Source organism: Tasmannia lanceolata, unplaced genomic scaffold (assembly GCF_043159265.1).
Source record: "Tasmannia lanceolata isolate RefF3 unplaced genomic scaffold, GAP_Taslan_0.1 ptg000023l, whole genome shotgun sequence".
In the NCBI taxonomy this organism is placed as follows: domain Eukaryota; kingdom Viridiplantae; phylum Streptophyta; class Magnoliopsida; order Canellales; family Winteraceae; genus Tasmannia; species Tasmannia lanceolata.
Genome location: NW_027518700.1, coordinates 9,413,481 through 9,428,270, shown reverse-complemented (window position 1 = coordinate 9,428,270; position 14,790 = coordinate 9,413,481). Strand labels below are relative to the sequence as shown.

The 14,790-nt window shown below is 39.5% G+C and overlaps 1 protein-coding gene across 1 annotated transcript; it reads left to right on the top strand.

The window, feature by feature from the left end:
• Positions 1-10,282: 10,282 nt before the first annotated feature.
• On the top strand, positions 10,283-11,400 carry LOC143855748 (protein FAR1-RELATED SEQUENCE 5-like). Its single transcript, XM_077365821.1, has 2 exons — positions 10,283-11,079; positions 11,217-11,400. Exons 1-2 carry the CDS (start codon positions 10,283-10,285, stop codon positions 11,398-11,400), a joined length of 981 nt encoding a protein of 326 aa, XP_077221936.1.
• Positions 11,401-14,790: the final 3,390 nt, after the last annotated feature.

Below are 14,790 nucleotides of genomic sequence, written 5' to 3'. Positions count from 1 at the left end.
AAAACATTCTATTTTGATTCTCATGATAGACAATAGAGAAACTGAATATTATGGAAAAACCTTATAGATCGGAGGGTTGCGATCATCCCATCGAAATGATTTTGGGGGCACAACCTATTTGCGTCGCGGCCCATCAAATGGACGGCTTGGATCATCCTATGGCGTTGACCGCAAACTTCATTTGAAAAATCTAGGTGGGGCCTACAATTTGGCCTTAATGTTAATGCACGACCCACACTATAAGATGATCGAAACCATTAATTTGATGGGCCAGAATGTAAATAGGTCGTGCCCCAAAAATCATTTCCATTGGATGATCACAACTCTCCAATCTATAGAGGTTTCTGTAATATGTAGTTTTTCTTTAGATCGGAGGGCTATGATTATCAAATGGAGGGTTTCGATCATGGGGCGGTGCGTACAATGCACTTTGAAAAATACAGGTGGGGCCTACCTCGTTCAAAGATTTGAAGAAATTATTTTTTGGGCCCACCAACTGTGGGGCATAGACCAGTGCAAAGATTTGAAGAAATTAATTTCTGGGCCCATCAAAAGGATCTTGAAAAATATGGGAGGGTTTGACCCAACCCGTAAGGGTCCGAATGACACGAGCCAGGTCAAAATGACTCGGGAAAATTTGCAGGTCACGAATCTTGGACCCGTACTTGGCCCAAGAACAGTACGGACCACATCACAGGTTGATCCAAACCGTCCATGTGATGGAACTCAACATCACCACAAAAAATGTGGGACCCATGTGTTTGGCCCTCAAGCTCATATAAGCTATATGAGCTTCAAGCTCACAATCATTTTCCTCTCTCTCTCTCTCTCTCTCTCTATAAATATATATATATATATATATATATATATATATACTGGTGGGACACCCCGTGCGATGCACGGGGAGTGGGAAAACATTATATTTAGCTTCTCATGATAGACAATAGAGAAACTGCATACTACGGAAACCTTATAGATGGGAGGGTTTCGATCATCCCATCGAAATGATTTTGGGGGCACAACTGTTTGCGTCACGGCCCATTAAATGGACGGTTTGGATCATCCTATGGCATTGACCGCAAACTTAATTTGAAAAATCTGGTGGGGCCTACAATTTGGCCTTAATGTTAATGCACGACCCACACCATAGGATGATCGAAACCATTCATTTGATGGGCCACAATGTAAATAGGTTGTGCCCCAAAAATCATTTCCATTGGATGATCACAACTCTCTAATCTATAGAGGTTTCCGTAACATGCAGTTTTTCTTTAGATCAGAGGGCTATGATTATCAAATGGAGGGTTTGGATCATGGGGCGGTGCGTACAATTCATTTTGAAAAATACAGGTGGGGCCTACCTTGTTCAAAAGATTTGAAGAAATTAATATTTGGGCCCACCAACTGTGGGGGATAGATCAGTTCAAAGATTTGAAGAAATTAATTTTTGGGCCCATCAAAAAGATTTTGAAAAATATGGGAGGGTTTGACCCGACCCGTAAGTGTCCGGGTGACACAGGCTAGGTCAAAATGACCCAGGAAAATTTACAGGTCACGAATCTTGGACCGGTACCCGGCCCAAGAACTGTACAGACCACATCATAGGTTGATCCAAACCGTCCATGTGATGGAACACAACATCAACAGGTTGTGCCCCAAAAATCATTTCCATACGCTGATCCTAGCTGTCCAATATATAGAGGTTTCCATAATATGTTGTTCCTCTTACATCAGATGGTTAAGATCACCCTATAGATTTTTTATTACAAAAGCATAAAGGAGGGGGGTAAGATTGAAATTATGTGGCTTTCATGGGTGCCTTTGTTAAAAAGCATAAAGGAAGGGGTAGGATTGAAATTATGTGGCTTTAATGGGTGCCTTTGTTAGAAAGCATAAAGGAGGGGGTAGGATTGAAAATATGTGGGTTGAATGGGTGACTTTGTTAAAAAAAAGTCAAAAAAAGTGATATGTAATTCTCACAGATTTTTCGGAGAAATTCAAATAATTCCCTTACTTTCCATTCGATGCACGGGGAGTGGGAAAACATTATATTTAGCTTCTCATGATAGACAATAGAGAAACTGCATATTACGGAAACCTTATAGATCGGAGGGTTGCGATCATCCCATCGAAATGATTTTGGGGGCACAACCTATTTGCGTCGCGGCCCATCAAATGGACGGCTTGGATCATCCTATGGCGTTGACCGCAAACTTAATTTGAAAAATCTGGGTGGGGCCTACAATTTGGCCTTAATGTTAATGCACGACCCACACCATAGGATGATCGAAACCATTCATTTGATGGGCCACAATGTAAATAGGTCGTGCCCCAAAAATCATTTCCATTGGATGATCACAACTCTCCAATCTATAGAGGTTTCCGTAATATGCAATTTTTCTTTAGATCGGAGGGCTATGATTATCAAATGGAGGGTTTGGATCATGGGGTGGTGCGTACAATTCATTTTGAAAAATACAGGTGGGGCCTACCTCGTTCAAAGATTTGAAGAAATTAATATTTGGGCCCACCAACTGTGGGGGATAGACCAGTTCAAAGATTTGAAGAGATTAATTTTTGGGCTCATCAAAAAGATTTTGAAAAATATGGGAGAGTTTGACCGACCCGTAAGGGTCCGGGTGACACGGGCCAGGTCAAAATGACCGGGGAAAATTTACGGGTCACGAATCTTGGACCCATACCCGGCCCAAGAACTGTGCGGACCACATCACAGGTTGATCCAAACTGTCCACATGATGGAACACAACATCAACAGGTTGTGCCCCAGAAATCATTTCCATACGCTGATCCTAGCCGTCCAATCTATAGAGGTTTCCATAATATGTTGTTCCTCTTACATCGGACGATTAAGATCACCCTACAGATTTTTTATTACAAAAGCATAAAGGAGGGGGGTAAGATTTAAATTATGTGGCTTTCATGGGTGCCTTTGTTAAAAAGCATAAAGGAGGGGGTAGGATTGAAATTAAGTGGCTTTAATGGGTGCCTTTGTTAGAAAGCATAAACGAGGGGTAGGATTGTAAATATGTGGGTTGAATGGGTGCTTTTGTTAAAAAAAGTCAAAAAAAGTGATGTGTAATTCCCGCATATTTTTGGGAGAAATTGAAATAATTTCCTTAGTTTCCATTCCTCTATATATATACTAGTAAAAAACCTCATGCGATGCACGGGCCGACAAAGAACTGTACGGACCACATCATAGGTCGATCCAAACCGTCCATGTGATGGAACACAACATAAATAGGTTGTGCCCCAAAAATCATTTCCATAGGCTGATCCTAGCCCTCCAATCTATAGAGGTTTCCATAATTCCTCTTAAATCGGATGGTTAAGATCACCCTATAGATTTTTTTATTAAAAAACCATAAATGAGGGGAGTAAGATTGAAATTATGTTGTTTTAATGGGTGCCTTTGTTAAAAAGCATAAAGGAGGGGGTAGGATTGAAAGTATGTGAGTTGAATGGGTTTTAATGGGTGCATTTGTTAAAAAAAGTCAAAAAAAAGTGATGGGTAATTCTCATAGAATTTTCAAAAAATTCAAAAAATTATCTTCTTTTCTCTTCTGCTATATATATATATATATATATATATATATATATATATATATATATATATATATATATATATATATTGTGGTACCCTGTCCCGCGAGAGGGGTGGGGCGAGAGCCGCCGCGCTCTCTCTCTTGGTCTCCCGTACCCACGCGATTGGCGTGTGCATTTAATTATTGATTTGAATTCGTCTTTCATGTGAACTTGGGATCACTAAGGCAATCCGAATTCCACACGAAAGAGACTGACAGAGTCGCCACCTAGATGTGGGATCTAGGACCCGAAATTAACCAGAAATCTAGACTCGCTACCTGGTTACGAGAATGGAAGGTATGGGGAGTTATCCGCCACATGCACCATTCCTGCCCAATAATCGGTCTTCGATTCCAAAAGCTAACTCTTTTAAATTTATTTTAAATGGCTCATTCAACTCTATGTTAATGTGCGAACTAAGTGACATGCATCCTATGATCTAATTTCAATGTGAATCCTAAATGTGTATCTTGATTTATTAATTTGTCTGGATTCAATCTAAGTGAAAGTTCTCCTAGAATTCTAATTTCATGGAAAGCCCTAAATGATTTGATTAAGCATTTACAAGAAAATTAATATACAAAACACCACAATTTGTTGTGGTGCCGACTCGCGGATGGTATGCCATCAGACATCCAAGCTGCCTACGTACCCAAGCCTCACTGGGATCAGAGTCGACGTAGTTCGGTGCACCTAAGCTAAGCTACTTATGCCTAACTCAACTAGGACACCGATCTAGACTGGATTGACTGTTTCAACAGTTTTAAGAGAAGTTATTTAATTCAAGTTGAGGATTTTATTATCCTAGGATAAGATGTTATATGATTCTTATCTAAATGCAAGTTGTCCCTTAGACTAATGCAGGTTAGCCTACATCCTAGTTTACTAGGCTTGTCCTAGGGAAAGAGTGGATGACTAGTGTAACTAGACCTATGGTACGGTTGCTATACATAGCAAGCGTCCGTGATGAGGCTGGACTCCTGACTCTAGGACTCCCTAAACCTAAGACTCCTTAAAACATAGGACACGACATGACACCAGTGTTCTTAAATTGGGCTCTAATGGCTCTTATGACGGAAACCGTAATCCAACGGTTCCGAGAGACACGAGATGAATCGATTTCAGTTCTTGGAGTTAATGAATTTTAGATTTTGAGGATTTTCAGTTTTTGGACATTTAAGGAATACCAACGGTTCTAGGGTTCGCCAATTTCGGCCCAGAATGGCATCCAAGGGAGGGAATCGTGCTCTCTTTCCTTGTACAATTTAGTACTTAGGTTATTGCATCTTATTGCCTGGCAAATCTTAGGATTTCCGTGGACAGTAACCTCGGAGCCAACAACATGCTATAGCTTAAATATCTAAATTGTCAAAGATCGGTTGCAATTGGGATACGATTATGGATGCACTGGCCATTTTTCCAGGGAAATCTAAAGATCCTAAAATTTATGTTTCAATGGATTAAGGAGTGAACATGTGACAGATTTTAAGGTTCTTTGGAAATTTTCACAATGATTTTTTAATTAATTTCGAATTTTCAATGGATTTTATCAATTTTAAGCATATGAGTGATTTTACAAGTGAAACTGTTGCAAACAAATTCGAAATGAGTTGAAACTTCTACAGAAGCAATATATGATGAGATGTAGCTTACTGGAAGATTTTTACAGATTTTTACATTAAACTCATATTTAATTTGGATTTAACAATTAATTGACCAGATTGCAAAAATAACACAGAAACTACTAGAAATAGAAATCTAAATTCCATGAAATTTCTACAGTAGTAAGATATAAGTGAAAATAGCATGATGTGAGATTTTCATGAAATTAGAAAACTATTTACTATCAGTTTCGGATTTTTTAATTTTCAGACCAGATTATGAATTAACACTACAGCTCATATGAAATAAGATCCAAATCACTTGAAAATTTTACAGAAGTAAGAAACATAGAATTTAAGACTACTGTAAAAATTTGGAGAATTTTATCTGTGATTTGACGTCAGTAACAATTCTCCCAAAATCTGATAATTTTCAAAGAATGCATAAAATAATATACCAAACAAAATCCAAAATTCTCACAAATTCATGGTAGAATGTATCATTATCATATTATTTTCTCACGAAATTCCATTATTTTTGGAATCTGTTTAGTATATCTTTTAGCTTTCTTCGTTAAAAATCATGCAAAAATCCGAAAATATACCTAATAATTCTGAAAAATTCCGAGAACAGTGTACCTACTTGTGATGAGTTCCTCGCCGAATCCAAAAGCCGAAAAACTCGAAAATCCCGCCTATGTATGATCGCTTCCGCTTTTCTTCCTTTTGAACTTTTTTTTTTCTTTGCTCTCCTCACTTTGAATGGGGAGAGAGAGAGAGAGAGAGAGAGAGAGAGAGATAGAGAGAGAGAGAGAGAGCTTTTTTTTTCTTTTCTTCTTCTTCTCCTCATTGAACCATTTATAGCAAAGGAATGGGAGGGTGGTGGCCACCATTGTGGACTTATCCCATGGTAGGTGGCCACCATTGTGGACATATTCCATGATAGGTGGCTCCATGCATGTTTGAATTTTGACATGTGTGTGGCTCCATGCATATATTTTTTTAAAGTCCTTTTGAGTAGGTAAAAGATAACCCAAGTGGGTCCCATGTGTGACTAAGTTCCCAATTGTGACTAATCATATGCCTCACTCAAAGTATGATCCGAACCGTTCATTTGATGGGCGACAATGTGATTTAATTTGTGCTCCACTAATCAATCCTATGGGCTGATCTAAACCATCCAGTAGATTACCCACGCCCTATAGATCTTCTTCATTAGATGATCCAAACCATCCAATTTATTGATCTATAATAAAAGCAAATTGTATTCCTCAAACCTTCTTCGTAAGATGATCTCAACCGGTCCAAATGGTAGGTCGCAATGTAAATGGGTTGTGTCCCCTTAGATCATTCCTCTATGACGATCCAGACCATCCAATTGATGGGTCCCCTACCTAAGTAGGTTGTGTCCTCCTAAATCATTTTAATGGGCTGATCCGAGTAACTCAACTTGATGATCGCAACAGAATTCGGTTGTTAAGGTAACCTCCCTGAAATCATGATTGTTCCCTTGATGGGCATTTTTATGCACTGGATCGACATAGGCTCGAAACTCATTTTTTTATCAAAACAATGTGGGCCCCCTGGTTGATTCGAATTATGTCCAATGCGGGCCCACCAAACGGGTCCAAATTTTCCCTTGCTCGGATTCTTATGAATAATCTCTCTCAATACTTAACGGAAAAATGCGAAACATGGCGGAAATGATTGGATGGGGTTTCGCCCAAGCATAGCGAACTTGGGTCCGATCAAAATGGGGTGTCTACAGAAAGCATAAGGGACAGACACGGGAACGGAAAACACTAGAATCCGACAACGACACACTAATTTCTTTGTTGATTAAAGCGGGGAAAAATGGGGTGTCTACATATATATATATATATATATATATATATATATATATATATATATATATGAGGAAAAAGAGTATGTGCTCGTTTAAAACCATTCATGCGGTTGAAGAGAGAGATGCACTCTCATTGGCTCTTGAAAGTGGGCCCCTCGGTTGAGAGAAAAAGAGTATAAGTAGTCTTAAAAAAAACCAGCAGGCGTATAAACCCAAATCTTCGAGGTCTCTCCGACGATCCTCCGTACCCAGCCGGAAAACCCAAAACTCCCGTCCCCTCCGACGATCCTCCTACCCAGCAGCCGTATAAACCCAAATCTTCGAGGTCTCTCTCCGACGATCCTCCGTACCCAGCCGGAAAACCCAAAACTCCCGTCCCCTCCGACGAGCCTCCGACCCAGCAACCGTATAAACCCTAAATCTTCGAGGTCTCTCTCCGACGATCCTCTGTACCCAGCCGGAAAACCCTAAACTCCCGTCCCCTCCGACGATCCTCCGACCCAGCAGCCCTATAAACCCCAAAAAAAACCCAGCAGCCGTATACCCTCGTCTGACGATCATTGTTGTGGGAAGAAAAACGAGGGTTCCTCTGCAAGGTTAGTTCATTCCTCTCTTCTTTCTCTCTTTTTTGCAATAAAATTAATGAAAAATGAATGGAGCATACAGTTTCGATTTTCTCTTCCTCTCACTCTGTGAAATCAATTTTTTTGCTAGGGTTTCATCTTTTTTTTTTAACCTCTCTCTCTTTTTCTCTTTCTTTGCTCCAAAAATCTTGCAGTAATTTTTGATTTTCTCTCTCTTTTTATTTTTCTGCTAAAAAGCTAATCGATTTAGGGTTGTTTCTCATGAATCCCCCTTCCACTGTAAACCATAAATCCATGAAACCCCCTTTGGGTTCTATATTTTATTTTTTTCTTCTGTTGATGCTTAATTTCTAACGGTTTTAAGTAGCATCTCTCTGTTTTTTTTGTTGTACAGTGGGTTGCTAAAAGCTAATCGATTACGGCTTTTTTTCATGAAACCCCCTTCCACTTTAAACCCTAATCCAGTTTAAAATTCTAACACAGAAGCTTATTGCTGCAAAAATCATGAATGTTGCAGAAATTTTTGATTTTCTCTCTCTCTTTCTCCTTTTTTCCTGCAAAAATCATGAATGTTGCAGGAATTTTTTTATTTTCTCTCTATTTTAGGTTTTCTCATATGCTCATAGCTGATTGTCATACTCAATTCTCAGTTATTTTTATCTTCTTGAGGTTCTGCTAGGGTTTTTTTTATGATTTCACCCCATCTCCATCATGCTATTCCCTTAATTTGTTTTGTAGTTAGTAGTTACCTTCACCTTGTTAACCATGGAAAGAGTTTTCCATTTTCCATGCACAGTGCCAAATTCATTTCTATTAGTAATCTAATTTGTCGTTTTCTTATTAAAATTCATTTCTTGGTGAAATCTAACATAGTTTTGTAGAATTAGTCAATCGGCTATTTCTTGTTCTGTATTTTGCTCTCTCTATTTATGATAGTGGTAACTGCTGATATCATTTCCCCTTTATTTTCTGCTCTCTCTATTTAGTATTATTCAAGTGGGATGGCTCAAGTCTCGAACAATAGTTTGTTGAGATGGATCGATGGGTTGGAAAATGTCGAATTCATTAATCTTGGCATAGTAGGCATACAGAACTTACGCAATATTGCCTCTGTTCGTGTTGATTGGGGTTTGATTCGGGTTGCAATAAGTGTTTGGGATCGTAACGTCCATGTGTTTGGTTTTGGAATGCAAGAGCTTTGTCCGACTCATGAAGATATTTGCACGATGCTTTGCATTTTCCACGATGGTCCCATGTTCAAGCCTACTTTGAAGGACGGCTATAACAAGGCATTGAGTCATTTGATTGGTATGCCAAAGAAGTCTCTAAGTCACTACCGTGATTCGAGTAGTATCTTCATTCCTAAACTAGTGGAAACCTTTTCAGCTAATAGACATCTGGATCAGGAGTATCGTCGTTGCAGTCAAAATGCCTTAGCACTATGTGTATATTCGGTTTTTCTCTTTCCAGGTCGATCAAAGTCATCATACTTGATCCCTTTATATTTTATAGACTTGGTTGATCAAGTTCGTAAAGGTGCAAATCTAGCGCCTACTGTCTTGGCCGAACTTTTTGATAGCTTAGATACTGCTTGGTTGTTTCCACAATCTGACTTTCTGGGAAGTTCCGTCATTCTTTATGTAAGTATCAGATTATTTATAAAACAATGCTTGGATGATGTGCTTGATTATGGGTAATTATTCCTGACTTTTGTTTTATTTAGGTCTGGTTAGTGGACATACTACGAATTTTGGGTCCACTACCTGTGTCGAGACCGAGCCCCTGGATGATGAGTTTTAATACTAGGGAGGTGTTGGTTTCATTCGATGACCCCTTCAGTTGGGCTATATGGCTTCAGGGTCGCAAAAGTACAGATATTGAATGGACTCTTCCATGGTCGTCGATTCCCTCTGCAGTCCTTGCGACTTTTGGTCATAACTGCATTCGTATAATGGGTTTCAAGAGCACTTCCTTTTACCTCCCTCAGCAGATCCTACGACAGTACTATGGAGCCCAACATCACATAGCTATGATGGATGTTACGGTGGCCGACTCCTTTCGTCCTCAACCCCTGAACACGAGGAGAGTGAATGCGATTACTCAAGATTGGAATCGGCGATCCATTGTCACCCTTGTAGCGGAAAACACGTCCACCCAAGGAGAGGTTAGAGACTATTTCTGGGAATGGCTCGGGACTGGTGAGTCAAGTGATGCTTCTGGGAGCGGTGCGAGGGCGTAATTGATCATTGTTGTCTATTTGATGATGTATTTTGGTTGAAGGTTATTAGTTCTATGTAATGGTTAATTACAATGTTCTATTAATATGATTATGAATCAGTGTTTTTATGGATTGTTCAATTATTCTGCTTATGTAATGGGTTGTTAACTTACTGAGCGTATTCGTCGAATCCAAAATTCCCTCGGGAATTCCCACGTAAGACGGTCTGTTGGATAATCCAATAGATTCGACACTGCGCATGGGATACCCAACCCTGACCCTACACCTGAACGTACCCCTGCAACCCTACTTTCAGTGTACCCCTGTAACCCTACTTTAAGACACACAGTAGAAAATATCTGTAATATTTTACCATTTCTTATTATGCTGATGGGCCATGTATATGTTGCATTTTTAGGTATAAAAAATGGACTCATCTATTGACGACGTACATGCAAATGGTTTAATTGAGTGTGACAATGGGTTTAATCTCAACGATGATAATTTAGTATGGGATGGGAATATAATTGACATTAATGATGGGGTGAATCTCAATGATGATGATCTACAATGGGAGGCTACTGATGGGAAAGACGGACATGAGGGTTGTAGTCATACAGATACTACTCCCAACAAGGTTGTCGGTGAAGATAGTATTGTGAATATGCCGTTTGAGGACCAGGTTTTTCAAACTTGGGAAGCTGCATATGAGTTCTACAATGCTTATGCGTATGCTACTGGTTTTGGACTACGAAAATCTAGTGCTACCATATCAAATTTAACAAAGACGGTGATATCGAGAACGTTTGTATGTAATAAAGAGGGAGAGAAAAAGGATAAGGAGAAGAGAGATGATGTTAAGGACTTGAGGGAGCGTCGCCTTGCCATAATGAATTGTAAAGCAAGGATGATCATCAAATTGAGAGATAAAGAGTGGAAAGTTACAACTTTTGACGACATCCATTCTCATGACCTTACTTCACCACTTAAAACACAAATGCATCGTTCACATAGTCAGTTCCGTAAAAACAAAGGCTGTAAGAATTTGATTGAACAGCTCAGTGGAAGCAATTTCAAGCTTGCTCAGATAAAGAATGCCATTAACTCTACTTCCAATGCTCCCGTGGTCTCAACAAATCAAGTTATTGCCCATTTGAGATCAGTTAGGGAGAACAATATGGCTAAAGAAGCGGTGATAGTGGCGAACCATTTCCAAAAGAGAAAGTCTGAAGACCCGAACAGTTGGAGTTAGACGCGAATGGAACTTTGCGTTCGATGTTCTGGGCTGATTCCAGGGCGAGAGAAGCATACCTTACGTTTAGTGATGTGATCATATTTGATGTGACTTATAAAACGAACAGGTTTAAAATGCCGTTTGCACCGTTCACTGGGGTTAACCATCACAGGCAGTCGACTCTATTTGGATGTGCACTTCTTGCCGACGAGACAGATGAGACTTTCACCTGGTTATTTGAGCAGTGGCTCACGTGTATGTTTCGTAAAGCTCCAGGTGCTATAATAACTGATATGGACGGGGCTATGTGAAATGTAATTCGAAAAGTATTTCCACATACCAAGCATCGGTTTTGTTCGTGGCACATAAAGAAGCATCTCCTTGAGCATGTTGCGGACATGAGAGATGTCGACACTGATTTCTACAAGGATTACAATCACTGGTTTTACAAGAGGGAAATAGAGGATTCTGAGACAGAATGGAAATCTCTGGCTGATAAATATCACATTGATGAAAGTCATTGGTTAGGAAAAATGTGGGATCTCCGTGAGCATTGGGTTCCCGCCTATTGGAGAGACACATTCACAGCAGGAATGACATCTAGTCAACAGAGTGAAAGCATAAATTCCTTCTTTGATGGTTATGTTAACCAGAACACCTCCTTAGTTGAATTCTTGGGTCAATACGACAAGACACTGGTTGAGCGGCGTAAAGCTGAATTCGAAGAAGATTTTAAGTCTAAAAATACAATTGCCAAAATGAACACAACCAGCCCATTGGAATGAAAGGCTGGGGAATTCTATACAAAGAAGATGTTCACCATATTCCAAGATGAGATGATGGGTAATTTTGCCTTATGGAAAGACAAGTTGGGAAAGAACGGCAATGTTGTGGAATACAATGTAGGAATCAGGACAGATGACAAGAAGAAATACTTTAGGGTTCTGTTTGACAGTTCCAATGATGTAACTGCGACATGTCAATGTGCTAAGTTTGAAAGGGAAGGAATATTATGCAAACATATCCTTCACGTTATGGATAGATAGCAAGTACCTACTATCCCCAAACGCTATTTATTAAAAAGGTGGTCAATTGATGCAAGGTATCGAGCTGGGGGCACAACATCTGTAACCCAATGAGATACTAGTGGCGTGAATGGACTGAAGATGTGGTGTCTAATGTCAACATGGCAGCAACTGATTGAAAAAATTGGTAATGACGAGATTCTCTTCAAGAAGATGAATGATTTTTGTACAGAGCTTGTTGTAGAAGTTGAAAAGAAGGAGAAGGAGATTGTCTCTCCGCAGAGTGACTTGGTAACAGTTGGTAGCCAAGTGCAGTCAAACATTGGTCCTAGTCAAATACCTCAGTCAAACATTGGTCCCAGTCAAATACCTCTGTCAAACATTGATTCCAGTCAAATACTTGGGTTTACAATTCGCGACCCTGAAGTTGTAAGGACGAAGGGCAGGCCAAAGCGTGCAACGAGTCATGTATCTGGCATAGAGGCCACTCAAGCACAAAAACGGCAACGCCAGTGCTCAAAATGTGGGAGATATGGACATTACAGAACAAGCTGTCAAAAGAGGACTAAGGTTTGGAAACGTTATTATTGCTCTTGTCAATTTATTATGCTCCGTTTTTTTTCTTATTGATTTAAATCTCTACTATTGTGCTTGCTAATAGGTGGCTGCAAATGAGCAGCAAAATGTCGATACCCAAGATGGAAATGAGTAAGATGAAGAGAGTTAGACTCTTGCTGTTGTACTACTGTTGTTGTACGCTTCTTTATGGTATGAGATACCACCCCTTCCCCCTGTTACTGATATTAGTATAATGGTTGGATTTTTTTTTAAATGTTCGTCTTTGTCATAGCAATAATTGTTATAGGTCCACTACTTATTAGCTTGATTAGTCTTTAATTGGGCTTTCTGTTTCTCTTTTCTAGGTCTTGTTTATATCGCATTTGTTTCCTTTTTATCCATATAGCTATCATTTGGTTTGCATTCCTGCAGGTGAATGGCAAAACAAAAGTTCTACGTTGTTTTCAAGAGAAGGCAGGTTGGTGTATTTGAAAATTGGCAGGATTGCCATCTTCAGGTGAACAAGTTCAGTGGAGCTTGTTATCAATCATATGGGACTAGGCAGGAGGCAGATGTTGTCCTTCATGCCTATTTACATGGCAGTAGTGGGTGCGTACAAAATGGGAAAGAGGAGACCAGCGCTCGATATTCACTAGCGTCAACAACTTCTGCCGGGTCAACTTCCTCTTCTACTTAGATATGGTTCTTATGTTTGGTGTTCTTTTCATTTTACTGGACATGTGTATTGGCTGTAAATTTGCTTCGGATTGTGTTTTAGTGGACATAGCCCACATGGTGATCAATCATCAATGGCTTAGTACAGGTTTGTATTTTTGTTCTATTATTTTTCTTGTTGAAAATACAGGGATTGTATGAGAACACCATGTGCTTTTTACTGAATACAGATTTGAAAATGTACTACCCTCTTTCTACCATTTGTTTGAAAATGCACCAAGAATAAGGTTCCCTGCTTCAAAATACAAATACAGGACAATACAGGTTTCAGAATAAGCTAATGGACCATTTTGCATCATGGTGACAATCTCAGCCGCTTGCCACATGTTTAATTGAATTGTCCAATGATGATAATTAGGTAAATAATGTTAGAGGAATGCTTAGGTAGGGCACAACCTCATTGTATTAAGAGAAGGTGGGCCCCAACACGACATATTGGGTCTCACCTTCAATTGATCTGAACCATCCATTTAATAGGCCTTAAATTTGGATATCTTTTCGCCCGAAAATCACACCAATCATCTGATCCTAACACCCAGTAGATTTTGGAAGTGGAATTATGGATGTAAAATTTGTTTTCGCCCTTTTCTTTGGGCTATAGGAGATATAAAGCAAAGCTAACCAAATGGATAGTTTAGATCAATGAAAGATGTTTTATGCCCCATATCTTTTCCACTCCCTCTTTCGGCACTTTTTTATTAGCTGACCTCTACGATAGAATTGTGAGCCTATAATCAAGCATAGGTCTCTAATTTCCATTATAATGTCCACTAGTTTTCGGGGACCTAATGCTTTATTCGTTGCCCAAGCCAAAGCATTCATAGGGCCGCCTTCAGTAATTAAAGGACTAAAACTCGAACTTTCATTCCGATAATCCAATGCAAGATGATGGACTTCGATCAAATTTTTAGTATGTAAAACCCATATTCGAAAACATGTTTACAGTTTTGATAAAGAAATGTCATAATATAAGGCACTGAAAATAAGAAGGGTATGTTTTCTCTTTCACTTTAACCATGCTAATCTCTACCATGAGTGGAAGGGTCTGTTTTCTCTTATTGGCAACCCAACGAATATGGTCTGTTTTCCCTCCCCCACAACATCACTAACAAGAAAAGCAACCACAGCTAGTACTACAACATAACACATGACACCTTCAACTCTCATTTTAACAGCTTTCAATCACACCCACCTTACAAACAAAGCGACAGCAAGAACTACTACTGCTAAGAAGCTTAAGAGCAGTGAATTCTGAGTGGTGCTAAGTAGAAGTTGGCAGGGAGTATTTATAGAGGGGAAGGTAGGCTTTTACTACACTACCGCCTACCCAAATTGAGTAAATGAGAGCCCATTTTTCATTGGTTAAAAGATTTATGTTCAACT

What these genes read in the sequence shown, in the direction of transcription:
- LOC143855748 (XM_077365821.1), top strand. Translation starts at nt 10,283, where the DNA reads ATGGACTCATCTATTGACGACGTACATGCAAATGGTTTAATTGAGTGT. An exon ending in AACCATTTCCAAAAGAGAAA is followed by an intron (nt 11,080 to 11,216) that starts GTCTGAAGACCC and finishes TAAAACGAACAG; the next exon opens with GTTTAAAATGCCGTTTGCAC.